Below are 13574 nucleotides of genomic sequence, written 5' to 3'. Positions count from 1 at the left end.
AGCCCTCACATCACCCACCAGCTGCTGGATGAGGTTGCGGCGGTACTGCAGGTGTCGCTGTTCTAGCTCACCACGATTCTGCAGCTGTGTGCGCCTCAAAATGAAGCTATTGACAATAGAAACCTCTATAAGCCAGAAAAAAAAGCTTTTGCCACCATTTCATTGTATTTCGACAAAATGTCTCTGCCGCCGTCGTCTTCATCACTCGCTTCTGTTGAATCACTGTCACCACTATCTGATGGAGGCACATAATTCTCTTCCTCACTGAAGTCATCATCGCTTTCACTAAATGCACCATCGTAAAATGCATGCGGTGAAAAGGTGGTCATGCTTCTCAGCGAAACGCGGGAACGTGCGGTTCCGCGCGCAAGTGAGAACGCTCTGGTATCCAGAAGCCGTGCTGAACATTGTGCTGCACCCTAGTGCATAAATAAGTAAACTTCAACAAACAAAGTTTACTTATCCGTCAAGAGATGGCGCATCATGTATACAAAGAATGCGCACGAATCGCAGTGAGAAAAACCGCGAAATTTAACCTCCGAAACACCCTTGTCGGGCGGTGTCCGACAGCGGACCGCTACAGCCGTGTTGCGTTGTCGGGCCCTGCCCAACAACGGACCGCAAAGGGTTAAGCAGTGTTCCATAAATTTATTTTGGAGCTATTAGCCTTTATGTGCACTTGTGAGCTTCCGCCGTTCCAGCCAGTGCGCAAACTTACAAACTTGGTAGGCATTCCCAGTAGCTTCCGCAGCTGATGGCCCGAGGAATCAAACTCCGCTTCATACGTGTTGCTGTCAGTTAAGCTCATGCGCCGGATCACATGCGTAGTCTCTGTGTAATTGTGCACGGGTACGAACACATCAAGGGCGAGCGTCCTGCAACGGCATGCCGCCGGACATTCCCACCGGCGATTCCTAACCAGTGAGCCTCGTCGGCGACCAAAGTTGTGCTTTGGTGCCGAGTCAACGAAATGCGTTGCAATGGCTGTATGGCACATGGAAAGCGTAGAAACCACCTTGATAACAAAAGTGAAGTGGTGGCAACCTGGGGCCCTATTATGAAACGTTCCACTTCGGCGATAGTTTGCCTTTCTCCTTTAGGCGTGCGCTGATAGGCTGGTTGAGCTAAACCAGAAAATAAATCGCACCATCTAGTAGTTCCGGTGCACGTCATTTAGACGTCACGGTGTCATTGGGTGCTCCCGACATACATTGAATAAATGAACACGCCTGTGTTGTACTGCGGCTGATACATTTGAAAACACACCCGAGCCGCTCTGCACTTGCATGGTGTGTTCTCTCGTGTGTTGCAAAGCATTCAAGTGCGCTGTGGTGGTAGTGCATGCTGATGTCGCGGGTAAGCAGCCGGTTGATTTACTGAACGTGACTATCGCCTAGGTGAACTATCGCTGGAGTGAAACGTTTCAGAATATGGCCTCTGGTTCGTGGTAGCCATGTTTACGACACCGTGCATGCGCGGATCAGCCCGAGAAATCGAATGAGACACTGTACTGCGCCTGAAATTTTGGCCGCCGTTTTTTTCCCCTTTTTCTGTTTCCCCCCCCCCTCTTTTTTTATTTTTTAAAATTATTATTTTGTCTGCTTCACGCAAAGACTGCGGGTAATAAGACATTAACCTTTCGTTTGTAAATTTAAATAAATGCGAAACTCCCGGTCGCACGCTTCGATTCTCGGATTCGTGCGGCTGCTTGGTTGACATGTTTTGCATATGCGCAGGCCTTGAAAATCGTTCTTTTGGTTATAGCGCGGATATTCGCGACTCTGGCGACTTACATTATAAGCGGTCTACACTTAATAGAACATATTCTTCAACAAAGCTAAGATTTGAAAAGAAAAAACGAAATCTGGATAATTTGTAAATTCGTTCAAATGAGGCTCACTGTATCAAGGTTGAACTGTGTCGGAGCTAATCGATGCATGCTTGAGGGCTAAACGAGTGCCTTTGTTTTTTCCCCGTGTGGTGAATGCAGCGTGGGGTGTCGGCGTGTCTCACATACCTGGACTTCTTCTCCATGAGTGCTCAGCGGGCAGCGCTGACAGTGGCTGCCAATTGCTGCCAGAGTCTGACAGCTGACGAGTTCCCACTGGTGGGGGACTCTGTAGCGCTGCTGAGTGGCCGCCTCTCGCATGGAGACCGCAAGTCGGTTGAGTCGGCCTGTCTGGCCCTGGCACGCCTGGTGGACTGCTTGGCAGCTCAAGCACCTCTTCTCCAGGAGGTCGCTGCCCAGGGGCTGCTACCGGCTGCGCAGGGTCTCCTTGCCCTCTCGCCACCCCCAGTGTCATCGGCCACCTTTGTAATGGTGGTCCGTATGTTGGCTGTGCTCTGCGCTGCCTGCCCACATCTTGCAGTGCAGTTGCTAAACAACAGTAAGGCACTATTTATTGTAAGCTGGAGAGGGACGAGGGTCCTTGACAGAAAACTTGTATTATTTGAACTGTGATAAATGCTTCTGCGATTATGCAGGATTGTTTGCTGGATTTCAAGTATGCTCTCTGCAAAATTTTATGTAAGAGTCTAGCTTGTTTTTGACTCTTGCTAATCTGCATACAACTGTTTTCTACGGAAATCAGAATGTGTTATAAGGTTAATTTTGTCATCTGAGTTTTTTCAGAACTAAAGCTTGTTTTCAGACAGGCAGAAATACGTTGACTATGCTAGTAATTGTTCTTTAACTTATATTTCTTGTACACCTTGTACCCTAGCTTTACACTTGCCCAGCCCTCAGCTTCTAAACAGAAACATAAGTGATCAAAATTCGAAAGTACAAAAGCCAAGAAAAGCTTATAAAAATTTCAGAAAAAGCAAAAGAAAAATTATAGACAGTTCTTTCAGTGGCTTTTGACTAAGATTATTCGTGCAGTCAGATGAGCAGGCAAGACAGAACAGCATTGGTGTACAAGTGTCGTACAACTCATCATGCCACAAGAGCAGTCAGGTACTGGTGTGGTGGGCCAGGTGATAAGGTTTGCCACTTATTCTAAACCATTGGCATTCAAAAACCCAGATGACAAATGGGCTTTGTCCCGAGAAAGGAATGCCAGTACAGTCGCAGACAGATTTTTCGGACTCCAAAAATTCGGACTTGTTGGATATTCCGGACTTCATAAATGCACCGTCAGGGTTCCCATAGAGCTAATGGATTTTTGCGACCGATTTTTAGGACGAATTTAGGCCCAAAAGTTCGATTCTCCAGACTAAATCGCTCCTTCCCAGCCACGCTGCTCGTTCTGGGAGGCCGCCATGTTGGATTTCCCGCTGGCTTGCCCAGACTTGGCTTCCAGTGGCCCGCTCTATAGACTCTAAGATTGAGAGACGTACGCTATGAATAGAGAGCGCACGCCATCATCCCGTTCCGGAGGCCATGCCTGTTTTTCCTTAGCTGACAAAACGCTCTAGATGATAATTTTTCTTTTATTTCTTTCTTTGGTCAGCACTATCATCATAATCACTTTTCAAAATCTATTGTTTATCATTATTATTTTTTTAAAGTTTGGTTGCTATTTTGTTTGTGGTGTGTGCGCCTCTGAGACATGTATGCCTTCGCATTTGTGGGATTGGCGCCACCTCCTTTGCCTTCGCGAGATCCAAATGGTGCGAATCGTGGCCTCCGTAATCAGGCTCCGGCAGTGCGCCCCGTTGCTGAACAGTTATGGAGTTAGCAAGATTACACTTCTCCGCTGGGCTAAGCGCCGAATGGGAAGGTCGGAGCTGATCATGGAGGCCACATGCGAAGTAACGGGGCTCATTTCTTCGATCTCCATGGCAATCTCCGCTGACGGAGATCGCCAACGCGGTGACGCTCTTGTCGACTGTATGCGGAGACGTCAGTCTTGCGCAAATCCAAGGAAATCTGATCGCCTCCAAGCGTAATACGAGGCAGGACATTATTAAATATTTTTTTTTATGCCACTCTAAGCCTAATAAATTTTCTTTTTTAGGGTGAATGAGTTTTTCGGACATTTCGATTTGTTCGGACTGTTTTTCTGTCCCCGTAAAGTGCCGAAAATCGGTCGGCGACTGTACTTCTGTATCTGGTCGTGCACGAGTGTTCCAAATGAAGACTTGGAGAGAGTGCTCTCTGCCAGAAGATGGCGCTCTACGACAGTTTGCGGACTTCTCTAAAGCTTCCATTGGAATTCAGCATTGGTTATTGCTGGAACACCTATTGTTAAAAAACCAAGCGTACTATGCTGCCAGTGGAGATTATAAAGGCAGAAGCAAGTCCTCTTAAAGTACTTCAAGGTACACACAAATAGGAACAACCACGCAGTAAAAGCACAGTTGCAATGGAGCTGCACGGTCTGTGGTTCGTGAGGCATGATACAAGTCTGGCAAAGTGCCAACCTCATAGCCATGCTTAGTAGCCTGTCCATTATGACATGCTTAGGACATGCGGGGAGGGGAGTGTACTAAATTAATGCCAGTTTTCTTGGTTCCAAGTTGATTGCTCTTTTTTGTCAATTACAGACATTGCTGAGACACTACGTTTTCTTCTGATGGGCAATTCTGATCCGCTAGGAGATGACATAGAGGTAACCATCACATCCGTCATTTTTGTTTTCATCACATTGAAATGAAACCTCAAAAAATGTGAAGTGCACTTCTTTTCAACTGAAGCAGTTCTGCGTATTTTTGCCTCCAATGTCTCAGCTTGTTCCAAGGAGTCCTCAAGAGCTGTACGAGATAACATCGCTGATAGCGTAAGTGATAGGCTGCTTTGATTCCTTTTTTAAGGTGTCCGGAGTAGCCGGAGAAATGCACTGCTCGCTGTTGTCAAAATGCGCAAGAAGTGCACTACAACAGATCCAAATACGCGTCAGTCACTTGGAGCACTTCCTGGGAACACATGGCAGTAGTAACGAATCGCCACTCTAGTTCCTCTTTCTGGGAGCTTCTTTTGCTTTTTTTGTATAGTGAAATACAGCACAGCAGCTATCTGATGCTCTGATGTCTTCTCATTACGAGGGTTCCAAAATGGCAGTGTTGCGTTAAGGACAGCCAGATGATCTACACCTCTCAACACCCTATTTTCTTTTAGATTTTTTTAAAACTTGACATTTCTTTGCAATATTTCCCACATGATAATTAACATCTGTGGACTGCGGAAAAAAGAATAGGAAATTTTGACCAGATAAACCATTCTAATTGTAGAGTCTCCCTCAAAGGGATGCGGGGTAAACTGGAGCGGTGGGTGCCATTACCCTGCCACCAGCAGTGCACAGAACACTGTCCCCTTGGTTACATTCACGACTTGATTAACCTTTCATGGGTCAGTAAACTTGACTGAAAAAATGCTTGTTCTTTCATATGAAGTTCCCATGTTAGCTGTTGATGTTGGGTGAAATGGCGTGCACTTCCTTTGCAGGGAGCTAATGCCAGTTCTGCCCCAGGATGGCATCTTCGTGGTGGACTCTCTTCTAGTGAAGCCGAATGCCCACCAAACTGATGCAGTGCTATGGAAGTGGCGGGATGATCGAGGGCTCTGGCATCCATATTCTTCCATCGACTGCAAAATCATTGAGGCAGGTGCCATGGTATCTGGCTAAAACGAGGCATTTAGAAATGATCTGGGTGTTGTGGTATCAAGGCTTTTAAATTACGCAGATCATGGGCTTCATTTATTTCACAGAAATTGCTACGCGACATACTGCAGACTAGGAAATCTATGACTCGTCATATTGTGTGACTTCTTGTGATTTGGCAGTTAATGAGACAATTGTCAGCTTGGGCAATGTGAACGCTGGCTTATATTTTCTGGCACATGATTTGCTGGTAAACTTTTCTTGCATACACAGTCGAAACCTGCAATAACGAAATCTTGCGACAAAGAATTCTCGCAACAAAATATTTTGTATCCCTGGCGAACGGCCATAGGATTCAATGCATTATGTGGTTTCAGTGCCACCTGACAGGGTCACATGCGGTTTCGGTGTCAGATGTAGATTTACACGAAGGGGCCGTAATCTTGATCAATCACCTTTAGGGATAAAAGATACGATCACTTTCACGCTGGGCACTGGTCACGTCGGCGTCTACAGTGACCACGTGCACTGGAAAAACACTGCTGTGCACCACGTCTGGTGCCTGAGTTACACAAAATCTCGCAAAAGTGATCGTATCTGTGAAAGTGATCAACCGAGAATACTGCTCCACGGCAATGGCACGCGCCACTGCTGATCGACGCATGGGGGGGGGGGGGGGCGCGCTTTGTGCTGTTGGCAGTGCAATTCGATATCCTCAAGCAAGGCTTGCCAAAATAGGCTAACGGAATTTTGACAGTAAAGTTTTTCGTTCTGTAATGCATACCCTATACAGTTTAACCCGTTTATAACGAGCTTGATAGTTCTGCAAAAAGTGACCGTTATATTAGTAGTTCGTTATATATGGACTCACTGTTAAAAATGCAAAAAATTTAACCGCATTTGCTGACATCAGCTGTTACAGGGTGCGCACAGGTCCTTGAAAACCCTTGAAATTCTAAGTTCCATTTTCAAGGCCTTGAAAGCCCTGGAATTTCTTTTCCGTCCTTGAGAACCCTTGAATTCTTAGGGTTTTCATGGGGTCCGACTGTGCAACTCACATTGTACGGCGGTTAAGGGTGGTCCCAGCAAGCTTCATTGCCTTCCGCAACGCCGGGACCGCGAAGTCAAACTTCCTGCGCGAGGAAGAGGCGAGCGCACGTCTGCCGCGCAATTTTTTTTCCCTCTGGCTTGCTTCGACTTCGGGGTTGGCCGAAAGCCATAAGTTGCTGGCCACTATGAGGCTAGAGCGTCTAGATCTCCTCTGAAAAAATACAAGTTGTGCCATCATCCTTGTTTGTAATGAAAAAGCAGTTACATGAATCTGAACAGTTGAATTTGGTAGTATTTAACTTTTGGGGGGGCCTTGGGCTGGATTTATTGGCAACCCACTAAACACAGGTACAGCCTCATAGTCTGAGCGTTGTCTGTTGGCGACATTGTGCTTTGTTTATCTGTGCGTGTGCACTCCGATGCCCTCGACACTTTGTTTGCTTTTTCCCCCCGTTTCGGTTGTGGTGCGCATAGTTCAGAATAATGCCTGGGAAATGTAAATTCCAAAGCGCCTGGCTCATCAACGACGATTACAAACTTTTGGTTGCATCGATACATCGGACCCTGTAGCATAGCCATGGCGTGCTTGCAGTAACGCCAGATCTTCGTAGAGAATCTGAAAGGTTTGTCATACATTTCACAGCGCAATATATGTGATGCAGTGGACAGGGCAGGTGGAATTTTGAATGTTCCTATAACAAAAGAACTCGGAATAGCCGTGTCCGCAGCGAGGCAGCATTACGGTGCACACTTGGAATCCGAAAAGAAACGGTACTAGGAAAACTCAAAGCAGACAAAAAGGCGCACAATCATGGAAGAAGTTGAAGGGTTGCAGACGAAGAAAAAGAAGCTTGAGGCAGTTGTTGCCGATTTAACGGCCTTTGCAGATGGATATGCAGAAAAGGCTGAGAGAACTGGTGACATGACGCATGTGGTGAAATCAAACAGCTTGAGAAAGACCGCAAAAGTGAAAGCTGAAGAACTCAGCAGCATTAAGACGCAAATAGAAAAGAAACTGAAAGACCTGCCCTGAGCTTCAAAATTTCATCTAGTCGAATGAAACTGTACGTGCACTAAGTAAAATCACTTTCCTTTCTTCTGTCCAATAAAATGTAACGTGTGGCCTACCGTATTAAATATTAAAATTTTTTGAAAGGTCCTTGAAAAGTCCTTGAATTTTTTTCTTGGAAGCCTGTACGAACCCTGTGTTACAATTCAGCAGTACTTTCGTCCTAAAACCATATTTTCAGTGTCATTTTTGTTCCCGGTGCGTTCCTGCACCTAGCTGTAAATTTTTATTAAAAACGTACATCCAATGAAGAAAATTTGGTGTCGTGTAGCTTTCAAAACGGTGCCCGGTTAGCGAAGTGTTTTAGTTGGCCAGAAGCATAAACTTGAGAAACTACTGCGGCATGGCTCTATTCTGCGAAGTTCTCAGCATTACGACTGTGCGTGAGCCACACAAGAGCTGTAAAATTACGTTATCTATGTCACTTCGGGCGGAAAAAGAAAATGCCATGTTCGAAAGGTAAAGCGTCACCGTGAACCATTATCAGCAATCGGCAACACGTAAACAAAGCGCCGCGGAACAGTGATATCCTAACAACGGTGTAGTAAATGCCGACCCTTTGCAGCATTGCGTGGCGGCAGTGCATGGTGCAGCGACTCGGGCCACATTAACACGAGCGCTTGAGCGGCCTTGGTGGAAGGGCATAGGTGGTCATTCCAAATAGTTGAAACAGGCGTAATGCACATTGTGCTGCACGGACAATTGCACAAGAACGAGAGTGATGCCGTCATGGCATCCGATCGCATGATGGCATCGTCATAACGCCAGTGCGCACCCCGAGCCATGCTGTTTGTTCTGTACGTGGCACACCTCCGCCCTGGAGGCATGCCTTGAAAACTTGTGACGCCGCATGACCTTCTTCGCAGCTTCCGAAATCTGCGCGAGGCGTCGCTCGCATATCTCGAAGGTTGCATCTCGTCGCGGTTGGTCTGGAGGGGGGTGCGCGCTCCCATGCGCCCAGTTTGGTTGCACTTCGGTGCTTTGGCACTTCGTGTGTGCCCTCTTTTTTACCGTGACCGGGTTCGAAGCGTTCGTTGTAACAGTTATGCGATTTAAAAAATGTTCGTTATATCTGGAAGCAGTTTCTGTATGTAGGCAGGGTCAGAAAATCGTGAATGCACTGAAATGTGGTCGTTGTAACCGATAGATCGTTATATCTGGGATCATTAGAAGTGGGTTCGACTCTTATGTGCTGTCATTTCGTAACAACGGAATTCTTGCGAAAGTGAATTTTTTCGCGTTGCAGATTTTGTTATTGTGAGGTTCATCTTTAATGTAGAGCCCAGTCTTAGCACCGGGCACTTTTGCCGCGTATGCGGATGAAGTGTTGGGTGGCAAATACCGTAATTGTCTTGCTCAAGGTTTCATAGGCTGTAGTGATAGCTGGCTGCAGTTTGCTGCATCTGGTTATAAATAGTACCATGTGTTGTACTGCTATTCTTGCTCTTTTACAATGCAATTGGCGTTAAAGTTGATGATAGTTGTAGCTTAGTAGCTTTTATTTATGTACCTGACCCCAAGGTTTATGCACCTCAAGACAATCCAATCTATTTAGCATTTTTTGAGGTGGAAAGCCATCTTGTTTGTCTTTGCTAGCGATAGTTTATGTAAGAAGGCTTTGCTAGCATCCATGTACAATAAATTTATGCTTGTCGTTTAAGACAGTGTTTTGTTTTCAATCTTTCATACATACATAGTAGTGTTTTAATCCTACAAAATGCTTTGTCAGGGCATTGAAAGTCCTTGAAAACCCATTATTTTTTTTCTGCAAAAGCTGGTATGAACCCTGGCTAGGAGGAAAGCCTTGCAAATCTGCCCCTGCCTTGCACAGGCGGCCCACCAGTCAGGCGAGGATGAGATCAGCCTCTCCACGATGGGAAAGACCTACACACTCGACTTCAACCTGATGCAGCAGATCAATGAGGACACTGGCACTGCAAGGCCTGTGCAGAGGGTCACCAACCAGGGCATGGCCCAGAGTGAGTCTGGCACATTTGGCTGAACACACCTCCTCATTTTGCATCAGTTCTGGGGAAAAATCAATGTATTCGTTGCCCGAGTAAATACGGTATATTCTTTCGTGGTTTCATCCTAAGCACTGGGGTGCTGTCTGAATACACCTGATTTTAGGGGTGTGCAAATACTCTAATATCACTGAATCGAATAGTGAAAGTTGGAATAATTCGGCTCATGTATCGAATATCTTGTATCAGATTTTCCAAATATTCGATATATATTGGTGTAGAGACCGGCGCAGTGCCAAGTGTCACATGTGTCGTGGAGCTCCTCATGCTTTCCAGCGTTTCACTTCGTTTTTGGAGTGCCGAGCGCGCCCCATGCACGGGCTGCCCCACCTGACACAAGAGTAGACTTTGTCACTGCGAGTGCTCCCCAACATTGGCCCAATGCGGGGATCGCACACTCAGCGCTAGAATTCGGCACTTCGCACAACGGCGCCGCAGTGTCTGAGTCCGCCTCTGTCATATAAGGTTCGTTCGGGTCTGTCGAAATAACTTCCTTTGACCATCCAGATTTCAGAATACTTGACCAGTAGCAAGTCACGCCGAACCTGACAATGAAATGGTACAGATGATGCCTGCTCTTTACTGTGGGCGCTGGCTACGCATGGAGCGGTGATTCACTCATGTGATGCGCAGTCATTTGTCTCTCGTGCAGATTGGCTGTGCGATAACTCACCTGCTGTGAAGGTGGGACGGTCCTTCTGTATTTTGTTGAAAAACTGAAAAGCAAAACTTTCTATACAATAAATGTAAGATTGCCACAAAACACAGGTCCACTGTTAAACTGTGTGGGTTCTTGGTGTCTCACAGGAGACCAACCATCGCGGGTTCGAGCTTAGCGAGCCACAGGGCCGCGTCAGCCGTCGCCTCCAGCACTACTCGCGCAGCGAGCTCAGAGGCCGCAAGGCGCTACCAAGCGACGCACGCAAACAACACAGTAGAGCCATGAGTTGACGGAAACCGTTTACTGAAACCGTCGGCACCAGCACTGCGCGGCGGGGAGCCAAAGGGGTCCCGCACCAGGGCGAAAATACAATAACAGGCGCCTATAGCAAGTCGCGGCGAGAGCACAGGCTCAAGCTGGGACACGCCGCTAGGAAAAGTCCCGGCGGCTATGCTACTTGCTCTGGCGATAACCAAGGGGTCAACTCGCGAGAGCACGGGCAATATCCTTCAGCTTAGGCTTTCAGCAAGTGCAGGTTCGGCAGGGTACGACCTCGCGCGAGCACTAATGGCACCGCTCGTCGGCTTAGCGTCGGGAAAAGGATCAGCACAAAGTATGCGCTCCCCGCACGGGCAAAGGCACCGTGCGCGAGCTCCAGTCCTAGTCGCAAAGGTGTCGGCGGACGAGAGTAAAGCATGTACGTACCGTGCACTGGTCCCGGAGAGAAGAGAGAGCCACGCTCCTGCCGCTAGCAGCCGAAACGCGGCCGCCTCGTGACGTCAGGGCGCCCTCCTCAGCGCATCCGCTGCGTGCGCAGCACCACCGCGGGAACCGGTTACGCGGGACGGGGAAAAGCCGTGACGGCAGAAAAGGTGAAGCCCCTGCGCAATGGCACCAGCGCCTCCCTCAATACCCACAACTGACAACTTTGTTGATATCCAGTACAACTGAACGTCACTACCGTATTTACTCGATTGTGACGCGACTACAATTATGCGAGGGGTGACTTCGTTGCATCTATCAAGGAAAAAATAAAAAAATAATAAGAATAAAACCGCAATGTGAGACCACAGGATGCATGAAAAAGTGGCAGCTTCGCCCGAAAGGCGAAGCATCAATTGCAATAGCAAATTAGTAGAGCTATACGGAGTAAGGATAGTAGTTTTATTGGCTGTATAAATTAGACACATTCGCTTATAACTGAATTAAAAAGCATGGTGTCAGCGACAGAAACCACAGCCACTATCGACGCAATCGTGGATGACAACTACGTAGTCATGAACGCAATATATGCATTTGGTGCTGCAGCTAAACGTCGCCTCTGCTCCCTCCCTCCCATCCCCCCACAGCCTTTAGCACAATGGAAGACGCCGTCTTTGCGTCCGCTGTGCGTTCGCTCTCTGTGAAAGGGCGCGTCCCTCGCGCGCTTTCACTCGCACATTTCACTTGTTGATTAGAATTGGGTGCATCATTGCACTTTTTACACAACTTGAATTTCGGTATTGGATTGTAACCAAGGATCATCAACTTCAGGTAGCCAACATCTGGAAAAAAAAACTCGCGTTACAGTCGAGTAAATACGGTAATTCATTGGTTCCAGAAGAAAAAAGAAAAGCACTTGATTCTATTCAACAAATTCTATGGATAAAAAAAAATATTTTTCAGACCTTCATATACTAGAATGGACCTGTAATTTGGTGTTCCCTTTATTAAGAGTAGGCCATACTGATAGCTTGCTACATTGTTGTTAGGCACAGCTAGGAGACTCCTGAGCATGTGCAGCACCGTATTTTCCTGGATTAAAATTTGTTAGCATTAAATTTTGTGAAAAATTTCCTAATATTCTATATTCGATTCAAAATATAATACTGTGAAATCTCGTTACAGCGAACCCCACATTAACAAAGTTTTCAGAAATCCCCTGCTGACTTCTTGTAGTTTCAATGTAAAAATATTTCAGTACTACAAACTTCAGAATACCGAACTTTTCAGAATAATGATCGTTATTCAGTTTCTGTGTCATGTTAACAATGCTTCAGTACTACGAACTCAGATTAAAAAATCTGGGATTCCTAGATTTCCATGTATCCAGTCACGGCAGCCGAAACAGGAGGCTAGCAGACGACATGGCGCAGAAAGTGGACGCCGCGGCGCAAGGGTCCGGAAAACCTGAGAAAAAAAAAAAAAAAACCTACGCTGGCATGCAGCAGCAGCGCGTCGGAAAGCGGGGCGGCCGCTTATCAAAAGGCCAATCGCCCACTGATAATCACTCCACGAGTTCCGAAAAAGACTCGAAAGCAGCGCGACGATCTAGCGAATTGGTGACGGCAGCATGTCACAAGGGAAGTGGCTGTCGCCCGCGCGCGCATACAAGTTCTTTCACGCACGCCTTTCTCATTCCACCCAACCCTCAGATGACACGCTGGCGCGCGTTGCAATGGAACCGGCTCTGGTTTAGGACGGTGCCCTTGCGCTCTACAGTGGCGCAGTGGGCCCAAAGGCCCCGCGTGGACGGATATTTCAAGAGCACATCTCGGTAGAGCAGTGGGACTTAGTGGGGCCAGAAAGCGCGCAACGGGTCGGGCATCACCGCAAAATACTTTCGCTCTCGACTCATGCTTTTTCGTTCCAATGCAGGGTAACAGTGAGTGAGCTGAACAGTCAGACAAGCCGTTCTTTCTGGGAAGGTCTCGAAGTGGCGATTGTCACGCGCAGGACCGTTCGAACACTAGCTGAGGCGACGACTCATGAGGTTTTGCGAGTGCATGTTCCTGCCCAGACAAGTGTCGCCTAGCAACGGAGGCATGTCGCTTCCTTCTTTTGCCCTTCTTCCCACACGCCTCATTTGCACTTTCTGCGGCCGTAGTAGCTGCGTGTGCAAAGAAATGTAACCTCCATACTCGCTGGGTTGCCACACGATGACACTTTGTACACAATACCAACAGCGCGGGCCCAGAGCCAACAGCGTCGTCTTCGTGGATAGCTCATATGGTGACAACTTATGACCTGATAAGTTAATGGGCGGAATGTTTGATGTCGGGGCTTTCACTATAATGACTTTTCAGAATAAAGAACCATTTACCGTGGTCCCCTGAAGTTCGTTATATCGAGATTTCTCTGGATTCGGTGTTTGCACACCCCTACTTATAATGCACTAATTAGCATGGCTCAATGCATAGTTTTCCTCTAAAAATAGAGATATCAGACATCCACAGCTAGAAATTGCT

The 13574-nt window shown here is 47.2% G+C and overlaps 1 protein-coding gene across 4 annotated transcripts in view; it reads left to right on the top strand.

Moving 5' to 3' along the window:
- Positions 1–13574, top strand: part of LOC119442300 (E3 ubiquitin-protein ligase TRIP12-like) — a 148058-nt gene that overhangs the window by 56202 nt on the left and 78282 nt on the right. For 3 of the 4 annotated variants that reach the window (XM_037707121.2, XM_037707119.2, XM_037707122.2), the window contains exons 10-14: positions 1991–2387; positions 4489–4553; positions 4642–4721; positions 5387–5543; positions 9494–9641. In XM_037707121.2, coding sequence (XP_037563049.1) covers positions 1991–2387; positions 4489–4553; positions 4642–4721; positions 5387–5543; positions 9494–9641 — 847 coding nt within the window. The remainder of the gene's footprint in view (positions 1–1990; positions 2388–4488; positions 4554–4641; positions 4722–5386; positions 5544–9493; positions 9642–13574) is intronic. The other variant, XM_037707123.2, reaches the window with a different exon arrangement.

The sequence above is a fragment of the Dermacentor silvarum genome, chromosome 2 (genome assembly GCF_013339745.2).
Source record: "Dermacentor silvarum isolate Dsil-2018 chromosome 2, BIME_Dsil_1.4, whole genome shotgun sequence".
Classification (NCBI taxonomy): Eukaryota; Metazoa; Arthropoda; class Arachnida; order Ixodida; family Ixodidae; genus Dermacentor; species Dermacentor silvarum.
The sequence above is the reverse complement of the archived record's forward strand: the minus strand, read 5'-3'. Positions and strand labels throughout refer to the sequence as shown.